Source organism: Anser anser (assembly GCF_964211835.1).
Source record: "Anser anser genome assembly, chromosome: 1".
Taxonomy (NCBI): Eukaryota; Metazoa; Chordata; class Aves; order Anseriformes; family Anatidae; genus Anser; species Anser anser.
Window position 1 is genome coordinate 131,215,634 of NC_139720.1, and position 15,195 is coordinate 131,230,828.

A 15,195-nucleotide genomic window follows, 5' to 3' on the forward strand; every position below is an offset into this window, starting at 1 on the left:
ACTAAGGCTGTTTGTTGAACTTTTTTCTTGGAGGTGGACTTGATGATCCTTATGGATCCCTTCCAACTCGGAATATTCTATGATTCTTCCTCATTTGTGAGGCCTGGATTTTTTCCATATATCTCACACTACAGAACTCAAAATACTGCTAACAGGACCCCCTAATACTTAAGGTACATTAGTACCTGACATGAATCAGTGAATTCAAACATACACCACAAGTGCCTACCTTATCTTCATATTGAATAATAAATATTAAGCCTTCACAAAGTACAGAAATGCATTTGTTGCAGAGTATTATGAAGGTATTATTTTGGCACCTTATCTGCATCTGCTCATCACAGGACTATTATTTCTTTCAACTATGTGTCAGTCTCCCTCTCACAACAAAGCCTGACCTCAGCATAGGTTGCACAGTCTTATTTACTATAGCATGTAAACCTCCTTTACCTTTACTACTTTTGTGATTAGTGTACAGTTGTGGGACAGCAGTTCACATGGCACAAGCAATGCACTTTTATTGAATTAAGTTAGATTTAGCTTTATTAAACCTGCTTCTCGGACAGAGGCTGGGTAACCATGATGTCACATGGAAAGAGTACAGAGGAGAAAACACGGGTGGGCTATGAGGCACCAGAAAGACTACTACAACAGTTCTCATCCTTTGTTTACTTTTAGGGATCTTATGTAAATATCTGTAGTACTCCAATGGTAACAATCTACTATTTTGTTTCAACCTCACCTCCACTAAAAGGAAGGTTCAAGGAAGCTTTAAGTACTTCACAACAAATTTCATGTCACCAGTTTAGTGGCCCCTAATGCATGCAGTCTTAGTTTTTAAAGCTTTTTGCTCTCTCCGCTTAAGGGTAGGAAGAATCTAGCTAAGATTCTTTCTTTCTTCACCGATCTTTCATTCGCTGACTAGAAATCTAAACACTACAGAAGTAGCAGCTCAGCCTATATTTAGCTGTTCAGTAACTGAAGCTTAACAAAATTCTGTTGCTGTATATACAGGACTGTCAGAATGAAGTATGTTAAACGTACAATTAGTATAAAAAGATGTCACTTTTAAGCAGGAGCAGCAGATTCATGGAGCAAAACGGTCCTGAACAGGTTCAAGCAAGTATACAAAATAGTCCAAATTCTAAGTGTGTAAGAGCAACATGAAGTTAATTCTGCAAGGTTTACTTCCAAATAACATCTGGTACAGAGTGAACAGATAGGTTAAGAGAAGACTCCTGCCATTACTGTACTATCCAGAAAAGCTTTTCTATTACAACAAAAGAGTTGCAGTACAGAAAGCAGAGTCTGTGTATTTTAATGAATAACATGGCCTGTCCTGTAGGCATTTGAATTCCTTTTGAGCTCTACAATGTGTATACAAGCATGCCTGTTAGCAGTCAGACTACACATTGAAGCAATAGTGCACTATCGAGTTTGCTGTTATAAGGATATTGAGTATTCTGAGAGCCAGCTTTCAACAACTTCTCATACAAGTATTCTACCATTTAACAGCAATAGAGAGCCTCAAACACGTGGTTTCACCTGCATTACTGCAGAAAGACTAACCATTAAATATGAAACTGGCTTCTATTCATTGTCAATTAATGAGTACAGTAACATTAAAGACAGTTAAATGTTTAAATCTATACCCTACAATGGCAAATTAAATACAGATCGAATTCAGCTCAAGTATTAGCTACAGGTATCTACTTGTACTAGAGCTGAAAGCTGTCACTATCTGCTGTAAGTTAAGAGCTTCCTGAGTTCTCTATGTATTGCCAATCCATAGTTTCACAGTACAGAGATCACAAATAAACACATTCATAGCTCAGGTCAACAGAACAAGGAGTTCAGAACTTTAAGGCTGCATACTAAAAGTCTTCTTGGAAATCTGCCTTAACATGGATCCCTTCAAGTGCTATTAAAGCTGACTGAATAACATTTTTTTTTCCATAACTAAAAATGGTTATACTTCAGTTATCCAGATTTTTTTTCCACCTGACTGATCAGAAACATGCCAGAATGGGACTTAAGGCAAAGACATATATTAACTTAAAAAAAATCAGTATTTTGCATTAAACAGCTGGAAAAATTAGTATGGCTTTAGAATTGTAAGTGAAAGGAAAACGGATATGAATTAAGAAAATTATCTTCTACTTCCAGACCTATAGTGACACATTAGGCAATTACAGAAGACCTGAAGGTAATTTATGTTAACTTACAGTAAACACATTAGAGATGAAGTACCACTGACATCAAAAGGAATGTAGTGAGACTAATGTTTAATATCTAGCATTGTTAAGAAACTGACTTCTAGTGAAACAAAAATGGAATGCCGATTTCATAAAAATATATATACATATAAAAGTTTGTGTGTCAATTCCAGAACAGTTTCTCTAAAGTAGTGCTTCTAGAACTTCAAGTTTTAATTATAATCAGAGTATTTATCATTTGATTAAAGTTGGCAAATTACATTCTTATATTAACATTTGTACTTGACACCTTCCTAAATAGGAAGTATCACTATCTCAATAATGGGTCACTCATGACTGGGGATTTCTTTTGCTCCCCTTTGCTCCCTCAAGAAAGCAGCAGAATATTACAACTTCAGTATTAGAGTGGAACCCACGTGTTACTTTATCTACTACACCTTTCCCACCCTCTTACAGAGCCAGCTAGTCAAAAGTAACTTGGCAAAAAAAAAGTCAACAACAAGATGAACTGGGTTTCGGTTTCCGATGAAGGTTTACGGTATCTGTTTGAATAAATTGATCTGATCTGTCTTCAGAGGCTAGAACTCTTCTAACAGCTTCTTCAAAGGCTGCTGCAACATTAGTGGCATCTTTTGCACTGGTTTCAAAATAGGGATGATTACCATTATTCCGGCACCAGTCTTGGGCTTCTTCGGTAGACACTTGCCTTTCATTGATATCAACTTTGTTACCCAGTATCACAAATGGAAAACTTTCAGGCTCCTTGACATCTGCATAATAAATGAATTCTTTCTTCCAGTTGCTTAGGTTTTGGAAGCTTTGAGAGTCATCCACGCTGAAGGTAAGCAGGCAACAGTCAGAACCTCTATAGAAAGGAGTCCGCAAGCTCCTAAAACGTTCCTGACCTGCCGTATCCCATATCTGCATTGTAACAAAGTGTCCATCCACTTCCAAATCCTTATTTAAGAACTCCACACCTATTGTATGAAACAGCTGTGCATCAAACTTGTTGGTGACATATCTGTTCATAAGGGAACTCTTCCCAACTCCGCCATCTCCTAGCAGTATTACTTTAAGGAGTGATGATTTTGCTGCCATTGTTACAGGAAGAGGTCTTCCTAGGCCTGTAAAGATTAAGAAAATGGTTAAAAAAGGAAGTTGTGAGCACAAATTTTTATACACAAATATTTAGAAAGTGTTAAAAGTCCTCCAAAATAAGCTTCATGTAAAAAATAGGATAACTATGCTAAGCAGACAAAGTGTAGGTACTCATAGTAAGAACATCCACTCAAGAGTACGTGTTTAAGAGTCGTCTCTTGCACAGACTGCAGTCTGCATGGCACTGTATGATTTACCAGTCTGTCACTTAAAACGCTTCTCCCCCGAAAGCCTCCAACATTTGTGCAGAAGGGGTATTACAGCAGATCAGTGCAAGGATTCATTTATGTTCACTGGAAGAGCCATGAAAGAATGGAACGAGATGACTTCATAGCACACGTGCCTTTAATACTCACTTCAGTCCCACAGTTCATTAGCAAAGTTATGCTTTATTATGCAAAAGTGAAGAGGAAGCTTTATCCCTAAAGCAGGACACCAATTTTTATTAGAATTACTGCTTATTTACTGGAATTACTAAAATCAATTTGCAGGGAATACTGTGATCTACAGAACAAATACTAGTGCTGTAATTGCATTTTAAAGTCACACCACTTGCTTTTGTCACAGTATTAGTAGACAAATATTCAGTATTTTACAGTTTACTCCTTGCAAAACAACTGTGGTAAAACAAGTACTTATATTACAACTGCTACAAAAGCACATTCACTGCTGCTACTTCAAATGGTACTCAAGATGCCAAATACTCGGGATGAGTCTACAATGCCAGATCACTCAGTATGTGTGGGTTTGCCATGGTAAAACTGTTGAAACCCTGAAGATGCTAGGAAAGAGTCTGGCTGCCTGCACAGGGATGGTCAAATCTGTGGTACCAATTCAGCTTTTTTGTTTGCTTTGTTGTTGCTTTTTTTTTTTTTTAAACTGTGAGACTTTAGTGTTAAAGGGTTTTATTTATTTATTTGAAGCAGTTCCCTCATCAATGTTTTGGCCCAAGGTTTGCTCTTATTGCACTAGTGCCATCTAATACTATTAAAAAGTATTTTAATCACTGGGGGTCAAGGTTCATTTTAACGAGCCCAAACGTAAGTTTCTACTCGAGGAGAACCACTGCTCCTGCACCACCCAGATACTAAAAGAACTTAAAGTAATTCAGCCAAAACAGGCTTTTGGGAAAACCGTGTCTATTTAAAATGGAAACAGGTCATAGGCAGCCCGGTCTGTCTCCTCCTCTGAAGGAAGGAATGTGGTCTTGCTAGTTGTAATTAGTGTTGCTGGCATATACATCACCCGCAGAGCATGGTTATGGAATTAATACCTGATACAAGCTGGCATAGGAGTCATACGACTGTGCGCTGCCTTGGAATCAAGGCCTACAATAGACACAAGAAATTTCAGGAATTTTTTCATCTCTAACTTTCCGTCTTTGAATGTGTATTTGTTGGACACAATCTACAGTAAAACAAAAGAAATGCTTTACAGTTCGAGAGCAGCTGAAGCCTCAATGCAAGGAACCTTCAAAATACAATGAGGAATGTCTGCTCTCATTATAAATCTGTTCAGAGGAAGTGATTTAATTCATACTGCAAAATTAAAATGAGTATTTATAAATCCCTCATACAGGTTTGTATCACAACAGTTTTAAAATTGGTTAATAACCACAAGTGGATCGTGCAGTTACCTTTCACAGAGCTATGGGGTAATTGCTATGGCTCAGGATACGACCACATCCCATTTAATACACGTGAACAGCCTTCTTGGAGTCACTGGACTACTAGCATGTGATTTCCAGGTTCATGGTGAAATCTTTAAAATGGTCCAGGTCTTCATTAGTCTCCCTAATTCCTACTATTAGTTAACAAGTTATTTGAGCTACTCTATTATTTAGTAACAATTTCTTAATAAATAATGCATTCATGAGAACAAAGGGTACTGAATGTTTCCCCTTCAGTGAAGTGGAAAAACAGGAACACCTTACAATTTTTTTTCTGTCCTATAAAAATTAAACATACCGTAAAAGACAAAACATGAACAACCAATCCACTTACATAGTTCTGTCTGGTATTAAGCACTTGTTTCTTTACCTCCATGGTTTAAAGAACTGTGGTTAGACTGCAGTTAGTATCATGAAGTTCTTCAGTTTTAACAGTTTCCTTTCTTTCTGTTTATCAGTATTCTGATGCTTTTGTGCATCCATAACCTGGTAAGTTAATTTGCACAACTTGAACTACCTGAACTACTGCAGTGAGGCCTAGGAGACTGATGACCATAAAGATACTTCAGCTGGGCACTCAATTTGACATCAGCCACAATCCATAAAAGCGTCTCTTCAGCTACAGCAAAACCCTGGTACTTCTATACCAAGGCTACAGAAACCAGGACTGATAAGCAAGTATCTCAACAGGATGCTGCCTTCAAAAGCTGTCACTTCTCAGAACATTCAGCTTCCAAAAAGAAAAGCCACCATACCAGCAGTTAACATTTTTGTCAAGTTTTTAGTCTGAAAAGTAATAATTAATGGATATTTTTTCAGTCATTTCAGTGTGAGCTTACAAGCTGTGTTTGAGGCTCCAAAGAAGTATGTTTAAAGGCAGTAAGAAGCATTTTTGTTTGGAAGCAGCAGAAACTTTATACATTTACAGGTTTTGTTTACTGTAAGGGACTCATCTGTGGCCCAACTGATTAAATATGCAGTTTAGAGTATCTGCAGAACCTGGATGGCAGTTTCCAGTACAGCAGGCTGCTGTGTTTTTTCCACTTAAACATCTTCCAAAAGAATTTAAGATTTCTAAAATAAGTTTGTTTTTGGAATTGTTCCCCTCCCAAGTAACAAAGTCTTAACACTAAAAAAAAAAACAAACAAAAAAACCTACAACAGAATCTTTCAGAGGCTTGGAGAATTGATGTTATTTCTCCTATTACATATTTTAAACTTATCTGTGTAATACATTTTTGACAATCTTTTTTGGGGAAGAAAGTCAATATCTGATATGATATTCCTGAGGGTTTATTACCTTAATTGTTCAGTTTAAATCATCATTCAGCACCTGAAAACAAGAGAAAAAACTTAATTTCCAATGTGCATCTGATAGTTTTAACCAACATCACGAACTGCAAGACACCGCAGAATTACAGACAGATTTGTTCCAGTTATTTCTCGCTGTGCTGCACAATTCATCTAATGTAAAAACAGTCTCAACCTAGTGCACAGAGAAGTCTGCAGAGAGTTTTTTCCCTCATTCCAATTTTCAGTCCCAAACTAGAAATCCAAAACAAATAAATAAAAAGCAGCCCCACTGCGATGCATTTTGGTAACCACTTCTGAATCTCTTCTTCCAGCTTATAAGGTCATAAGCTCTTGGATCACTGACTTCAGTATTCCTGTTAAAAGCAGGGAAGAGTTTCTACTAAATGCCATTTCTAACACAATCATGTACCATAACACAAAATGTAATTTAATTAGTCCCCTCCCAGAATCCTCCTTTTAAACAGTGAACGGAATTACAAGTCTGAAACATTTTCATTACCAGTCCAAACATTTGCTGGCAAGACTGAAAACATGCAACTTCAAAAAATAAAATCAGTTTGCATTACAAAAATCTTTGATGTCCAGCCCTTCAGGGCTTATTGGACAAGGCAATGGTGTTTCTCTATCTTGGTTTTCTTAACTCCATGATGACAGCTTCATAACTGCCTTTTTATTTTGAGTGCAGCTACCTCTTCCAGCAATTGGATGTTGAGGCAACACTCAAAAAAAAAAGAACAGCAACATGCAACCAGCCTAGGAATTTGTCTTTTAATCTATTAAATTATTTTTATAATAAAGGGGGGTGTGCTTATACCACATACTGCCAAAGGCCAAAAGAAGTCAGGTGCTGACGTCAAATTTTGGCTACCAGTACTACTCTATAGACAACACAGTAGCTGCATCGGATCTGATTTCAGCAGGCTACAACCTCACTTAAAATATTAAATGAACAACATCAATTGGACTTATACCATAGTGGGAACATGCACAGCAACACACCATTAAAAGCAAACAAAAACACTGCAAGTTAACTTTTCTGCACCTCCTCTTTTCTTTTTTTTCGTTTTTAAATAGAAACCAGCAGAAACCGGATCCATCACCACTGGCCCACTGACTTCTCCCAGCGTTCTTGAAGAACCAGATGCAAGTGACACTAGAACTTTCAGTCTAGTGTTTCTCCTCTTGTACCTCCACTCTGACTTGGCAACGTGATTATTTCCATCATGATTTTCAGCCAGCGGTCACTCATGAACTGTCTGCTACACACAATCAAAACTGAACCTAAAGTTCTCCTTGAAGATACGCACTGCGCTGTCCTTGAGGTCATTCTTTAAATAATTTTTTTTAAACTACAAGCCTGCAGTTTTCCAATACTTGCTTAAAACTAAAGTTCTTAGAAAGTACCCATTTGACTTGGAGAAAGAAGGAATAAAAAACACAGCATAAGGCAGACTCAAGTTTGTTCTACCTAATCACACTTATTTACAGCTTAATACACTTTCAGCCAAACCTTCTGTGAGGAAAATGTTAACAAAGTTAACTTTGTTAAAGGTTAACACCTAAGGAAAAAAAAAAAACACAACACCTTCTCAAAGGCACTGACAAGCACAGTCAGTACTTCAGCACTTCCGTAACTGACATAACAGAAACACCGACATTTCAAAACCTCCTATCAGTTCTCAAACTTACACATCTACAGCATACCCATGTCAGCTTTGAAGCCTATTCATAGTTTTCTTTGCTAAGCCATTTTTTAACCGAACCACAGATATTAGCCATCACTAGTTTAAAAATGCAAACCAACATTTCAAGTATCCAGTCACATAAAAATACTTGCCTTGTGGTAACAATGCAAGTTTACTCCCTTGGTCATTTTTTCTTAAAGCTAGCTAAGTATTTGACAATATTTCTCATATTAACATAGAAAAAAAAAAACTGTTTTCTACGTTTTTAAGCTGCAGTGGCTCATCAGATAATGACCTAAATTACTTCTCCGGAAAATCTCTGGGAAAAAAAAATCACAAGGACTAGCAGAGCTGCAAGGGCAGGGGCAAAAATCCACAACTAAGTGTTAAAAACTACCTTACACTTGGTGTTCGTGGAGTCTTTGCAGCTCACAGCCCTCAGTTGCTGCAGTATAGCTACACTTACCACCTACAGTAGGTCTGCAAGTTACCAGAAACCTGAAAAGAGAGGACAGAAGCAAACTTGCCTCCTTTTTTCCCCCCACTTAACTAATCCTCACCCAGGTATTTAAAAGGTACTGCTTCACACTTTGGGCAGTTAAGCAGCACAAGAACTGCTTTCAGAGTGTAAGAGGCCACAAGTCTGTTCGACCTCGGAACACTCTGCTGTAAAGTTCTGTGCTGTGAATGCATTGCAGGCTCGGCCACGAGGCAGCCTCCAAATCAACCTTCCTCTGCCGGGAGGGCCCAAAGAGGAGCCATGGATCAGGACCAGCCCTTCACGGGCAGGCACTCACCAGCGGCCCTGCTCTCGGGAAGCCTGGCAGCCCTTCAGTCGCATGGCTTGACCTACTGAGATCCTAATCACCTTGCAGGTCTTCCTTCCTGCATCTACAATTGCAACACTGCACCATTATCATAGTTTGTGTTTTCTGTTGGATAGATTAATTTGATGACAAGTTACCTGAAAATCATCTCTACTCGTAAGCAGCCTGGTTACCTAACAGCAGAATAAAACTAAAGTTTATCCCTAATAATTTGTAGTATGAAAACAATGCAAAATGGATTGACGTTAAGCTGCTGCTATTCATTTGTACGACCAAAAAGTTACATTTTAGGGTTTATTTGTAAGGTTACTTCTAACTCCTGCGCAGCACTCTACTTCCAGCAGTCGCCTGGCATGACTCAGGACAATGAAAGCAGCAGCAGCTGCCAAGAACAGGAATCCTTTAGTCTGCATGACCGTTGTGTCATGAAGTCATCCCAGTGTCCACTGCCAGAATCGCTTTATTTATTATAACTTAGATCTAACCGCAAACTCAATAAGAAGAACTTGTCAGGAGAACTGCCTACATTTATAACCCTGGGAGTTTCATCTTGTATAGACCCAGCCTTAGCTTTCCGTCTCATTCCCCACTTTCAAGCAGAATGAGCAAGCTTGTTTATTCTGATTTAATCTGAGTTGACATTTCTCAGCAGCTCACAGCTGAGCATCTCCCAGCTTAAACATTCACTGTCTGTCAGCCAACTACAAAACAACCTTAGGTGCTACTTGGTCCGACATCTTTAAGAATTCAAGAGATCACGTTAATTGACATTCAGTTTGCAACCCTACTCCATTACTGCTTTCACTCTGTCGGTAATTTACCAAGCAACAATTTCTGCTCACCTGTGCTCATCTTTCTCCCCTACATTAGTTTCCCTTTTCCTCCAGGGATTCTTAGCAGCAGCAGCCCACGCTGGTCAGCCTTACATTGAGAATATGTGATCTTCCTTATATGAGCCTGTGACCAAAGCCCATAAGTGAGAGTAGAAGTGTCAGAAAAAGGTTTTGGATATGCCTGAGGAGTAACTCTTTCCCCTGGCCTGCAGTTATAGCTTATCACCTTATAAACTGCTAAAACACACATACACAAAAGTCCCGTCTCCCCCCCCCAAAAACTCCATGCACTAAAAAAAGAAAAACAAGAAACCAAAGAAAACACTGGCAATTTCAGAGCTGTACAATACTTTGAAGACAAACAAAAACCACATGCTTATTTAGCAAAGCAGTAAGCCATTGCGGGTAGAACAAACAAAAGGGGGGCAGACTGCATGCCAGCTATCTGCAGAGAGATGCTTTGACTTCAGGACAACATTTAGCCACGGAATGCCCTGCTTGCCTGCCCCACCTAAGCTAATAAAATTCAGTGCTCTCCAGGTATGTATGTCATATACGTAATAGCGGTAAAATCATCGCTGGTGCTGGTTTTATCAGCCGGCCGTCCCACGCCACCGCTGCTGTTTATTCGGTAGGGGTGCAGAGGCTGCACTGAAGGCGGAACGCTGACACAGGCACCGCCGGCCGCCCGCCCAGCCGTGACAGCCGGCACAGCCCGCACCGGCCCGCCCGGGGCCCCAGCCACCACAGCGCCTCAGCTCGCACCGCCACCTGCGGCGGCCGGGCGAGTCACCGGGCTGCCGCAAAGCGGAGCAAGGCCACCGGGCGGAAAAGGCAGAGCTGCTAAAAAATTAATCCCACGTTACTCGGCGCCCCCTCCCCACCGCGGGCCTGCGAACACGGCGCCCTCCCCGAGGGGATCCCCTCGCCCCGGGGCTCCCAACCCCACAGCCGCGGGGCTCCTCCCGGGGAAGTGGAGCCCCTCCAAGGGGACCCCCCGGGCCCGTCCCGGCGCTACCTGCCCGCGGCTGGGGGCCGCCGCCGCTCCGAGCCCCGGCTCCGCCGCCCGCCTCCTCCGCCGTGAAGGGAGAAACAACATGGCGGCGCTCAGGGGGCGGCGCGGTCACGTGAGCACGGCCGCGGCCCCGCCCCGCCCCGCCGAGGCCCCGCCCCCAGCCGCGGCGGTGCCGTGGGGTCCTCGTGGGGGGATTGGGGGGGGGGGACAAAATGGCTGCCGTGGGAGGGCGGGGGGGAGGCAGGAGAGTTTGGGGGCTCAGTCATTGTTCCGCTGCGATTTGTTTTCCTCAGCTGTTCTGAATTAACCCTTAAAACGCTCTTCTTAATAGCCGCAGCTCAGTTATTTGTAAATTGTAGCGGCAGCCTCACTACTCTATGCTTAAGGGTCCCACATAAGCAGACTCATGATGGCAAGGCAGCTTTGCTCTACAGGTCGGGGTGTTTAAAACCACACGTCTGTCAGTGAGGGAGCTGAACAATACCCAAACAACACTCTTTGCAAGCAGCAGTCAGACACTTTGCTCTGTAGCAACTCAGAATGAAGTCCTCTGGGCGCTAAAACACACAGGAAAGAAATCTAATGAAACCGGAGATCGGGTATTTTCTGTGTTCTTACAACACGTTACGAGGACAGGGCAAACTAATTAAAAATGAAAAGAGCAGAAATGTATTTAAGTGCGTTTGAAGAGGCTCCCACATCATCAAGAGGGATAGGTGATTATAGGCTTCAAGGAAGAGCGTTTGAAACACCAGCTTGCTCAAACAGCCATCACATGCTGTGGGTCACAAGGGAGATGCAATCAGACAGGATTTGCCACTTGCACAGTCATCTGGGTTTGCGTCTGATGTACAACACGGCCTAAGGAATGGAAAACAAGATCTCAGATTTATCAAAAGGAAATGTCTCCTACTGACAGCAGCAGGATCCTTACGAGGCCACCCATGCTAGAGGCAAATCTGATGACACTGAACCCATTCTTACTTAACAAAGCTGGACTTTGAAAATTTTTAAGTACTTGTTTCCTGGGACCTGCTTTCATCCAACACTGAAGCAGAACAGAAAGCGCTGGGTGGGTACAAAACAGCATCTTTAAATGGTGATGATCCTATGACACAAGTTCTGATCATAATTTTGTGATTCAAAAAGAAAAAAAAAAAGTCAGCTTTTGGAAGCTGAGGAAATAATTAATTTTTACCTTTTGGGGATGCAGTTACCTTTTTTTTTTTTTCCTTGAGACAACACTGGTTCTCTGACATTTAGATACATTTAAGGAAGTTTTAAAATTCGAGTTGGGAACAAAATTCTTAAATTTAGGAGATGAGATGTACCTTTATTTCTTTTGCATAGGAACACACAAGAATGTAGAAAAGGAGCACGGTGTAATCATGCCTGCCTTTTTGCAATGCTGTAAATGGAGCTACTGTAACAATTAAACTTAAAACACACATACAGGCGCTCAAGGGTCAGGAATGGATGCCCCTTTTCCCTCAGTTCTCCCTGTTACTCTTATTCTTGTATTATTACCAGACGTACTTGCTGCAGCACGGCCAGAAAGCCCAGATGAGCACTGCTGCTGGCAGGGCAGTGCATGCAAGGTCGGCCTCAGCAGCAGGCCAAAGGAAATGCCTGGCTGAGACATGGTTTGGCCCGTGCACACCAAAACCGCTCTGCTTTCAGACCCAGCCAGTGCCTTGGGGCTGAAATGGTGCCTCAGACCTTGCTCTCGCCACAGGCCGGTGGTGGCCGTGGCACCACCTCAGCACAGCCTCCTGCCTGCAGGCTGCTTGTTGCCACCGGCCCCCAGCCCTGCCGCCTCAGCTGGGTGCTGCAGGAGGGGCACCCGCTTCCTGGGGTCTCCATCCAAGTCGTGTCACCCCTCCTGCGCTGGCAGTACTGGGAGCGGATGGATGGGTGTTCCTGTGCCGTGTACCATCGACGTGCAGCGGAACAGTGCCATGGCTGGTGGAGGACAGTGGGGTTTTTCATGCAAGAGAAAGTTCTGTGTCAGCAAAGCTCTCGTGTAACGCAGCTCATGAATAATGCTTTTTACCATCCGTAGCTGGCAAGGAGACTTTGTCCCATCCTGGCAAGTGATGGCAGGGCCTCAATAAAACATGACTTTGTCATCTCCTGGCTGAATCACAACAGTACAAAATAAGGGGATGTGAAGTCATCTGCCTTTATTGCTCTGCTCATATCAGAGTGCGGCAAGCCAGTCCCCCAGCAATCCAAGAAATTATCAAAGCGCTCTTGTTTCAGTCTTTATCTTCCAGGCACTCCATGACCTGGGCCATTACACCCTGAAGACGCCCTGAAGGATTGTAATTCAACATATTTGCTCTTTAGCCACAGCCTGTGACCAAGTAACTTCTATTTTTGCCAAGAGGAAAGAAAAAAAAAAGAAAAGAAAAAAAAAAAAAAGCTGTTCTTTTGTACATACCATGGCAGACTGAAATGAATACATTTTAAATAAACAATAAACATCACCATTTCCTTTTTTGCTTGGAAAGGAAGAAAGAGTTGTAAACTACAAATGGCAGCAGAGCAAGGTGCTACAGGAAAATGGTCATGAGGAAGAAACAAAAGGCCTTCAGCAGGACCAAGTTAAGTGGATCCCGGCAGCGTTATCTTCAGGAACCAGGAGAAGCATTGTCATTAATATTAACGCAGCTATTCATTCCCATTCATCAACTCCTATTAGCAGAATACTTTTCACAATAATATTTTTGCTTTTACATCAAAATTTGTTTGAGTTTCACTGTTAATTTAGCTCTCACCTTCTTAAGAGACAAAAGTCTTGCAGCTACAGCTTGCTTAAACTTTGAGTGCAATCTACATTTTAACACTAATTGTTACTATTAATTTATGGGATAAAGGGAGTAGCTGAATTTACAGTTTTTCTGGAAAAAAAATAGAAAATAAATACAGACTTCAGCCTTATTCAGCATACGTTTGCCTGTTTGAATTCCCTCTGATGTCATGCCTGTTTGTGGAGGCGCATCATGGATATGCCAAACATCATACCAAAAATAATAGTCTCCGCTTTAAGAAGCTGAAAGATTTTTTTCCATCAGGAATAAACTTAAAAGAGAAGGCTTCAACAACACAAAATAATCTCACTTTTCAAAGCTTTCTTCTTAGTCTTGTTTTGGGACTCTTGACACTCCCTGTGCTCAGTAACTTAGACCCTCATGCCGGTGCACATGCTGTGTGATTGCAAGTTGACTTTTTAGAGCCATTTTGAGCCAAAGCATATAATCTTATCCAGTCAAACATTTTAAGCCTGCGCAGTTACACAATCTAGGAAGGGACAACATAACCTATTGACAAACTGCAGCCTGGAACAGTACTTTGCATAGTGAAACTGAGACCGCACCTTTTTTAAATAAGAACAAAGTCTGCATCACTTACCCGAATGATTCTCTCACATTTGACACTGCACGTCTGCAGACTACTCCAATATATAGCAGCACATGACACCACATGACATTTGCTTTCTACTAAACCTTTCCAGTCATGAGGGTTAGATACAATCGCAGATGGAAAAAATGGCTGAAGTAGTAATGAACTGTGTTAGGTGAAAATAAGATGTGTAAGATGATCAAGAACGTAATAAAATAATTTGTTTATATTCAGTTTCATCGACTGTTAAATGGTAATTTGCCACACATTTATCAACTTGAACTAGGCATGAAGTGAAACTGAACCTAGACAAATTTTTTTCAGCAGCACTGGAACAAGCAAGGCCTCATTTCCTATACATGTGTCCTAAGCATACTTAACAATGGACCCCATACTTAACAGTGGACCCCATTCACTCTCCCTGCCTCCCAATACTTCCTTTTCCTTTCCGCCAGTAGTACCAGATCTCTTCCTTGTCCCTGGCTTATTTTGTGCCTGGCTTTAAGGTGTGTTGACTGGGAGCTAGCAGCTTAAACAGAGTAGGTAACTCCTGAATAAAGCAAAGGACTCCAGCTCTTCCAATAGGAACAGAAACTCTAATAACAATTACTGACATTTACAAAATTTACAAATATACTCTTCATACCTTAATGTCTAGGTTTGTAACAAGTCCAGTTAAAAGCAGCTATCAGGTTCAATTGTTACTGAGAAGGAAGGTCCCAGTTGTGCTGGGGTGTACAGCTTAGCACTATACACTTAGTGATGGGCAGTTCAAAAGAAAATGATGTTACACGTTAAGTAACAAATGTAGTCAGTAGGATGGCTACACTATTTTATTGCTGAAATTTGTTCTGCCAAAAAGACTGTCCCGGCCTTGCAACGTTTCCCTTCCCTAGGGCAAGCCTCGGATGAGCTGTACATTACTGGAATGGCTTCAAAACCACCTGCAGGCAGAAATTACTTACACATGTCCGTTGCTCATGGCTAAAGTCAAGTCCCTTGCCGGAGCAGGTTCTGGGACAGCACCGTGCTGGTGCCCAGCTCTGCTCAGCAGCACTGTGAACTCCAGGGCA

General features: G+C 41.5%; 1 protein-coding gene across 5 annotated transcripts; it reads right to left on the reverse strand.

The window, feature by feature from the left end:
- Positions 1–515: 515 nt before the first annotated feature.
- Positions 516–10,875, reverse strand: RAB9A (RAB9A, member RAS oncogene family). Of its 5 annotated transcripts, XM_083825762.1 has the most exons (5): positions 10,721–10,875; positions 9,712–9,826; positions 6,344–6,376; positions 4,648–4,702; positions 516–3,340 (listed from the first exon to the last, which is right to left on the reverse strand). In XM_083825762.1, exon 5 carries the CDS (start codon positions 3,312–3,314, stop codon positions 2,709–2,711), a length of 606 nt encoding a protein of 201 aa, XP_083681888.1. In that variant the 5' UTR covers positions 3,315–3,340; positions 4,648–4,702; positions 6,344–6,376; positions 9,712–9,826; positions 10,721–10,875; the 3' UTR covers positions 516–2,708. The 5 variants fall into 5 exon arrangements, with proteins under 5 accessions (XP_083681888.1, XP_083681887.1, XP_083681889.1 ...); XM_083825761.1 differs by lacking the exon at positions 4,648–4,702; XM_083825763.1 differs by lacking the exon at positions 9,712–9,826 and having other exon boundaries at positions 10,721–10,853.
- Positions 10,876–15,195: the final 4,320 nt, after the last annotated feature.

Excerpts from the sequence above, each read along its gene's own strand:
- RAB9A (XM_083825761.1), bottom strand. The coding sequence starts at position 3,314 with ATGGCAGCAAAATCATCACTCCTTAAAGTAATACTGCTAGGAGATGGC.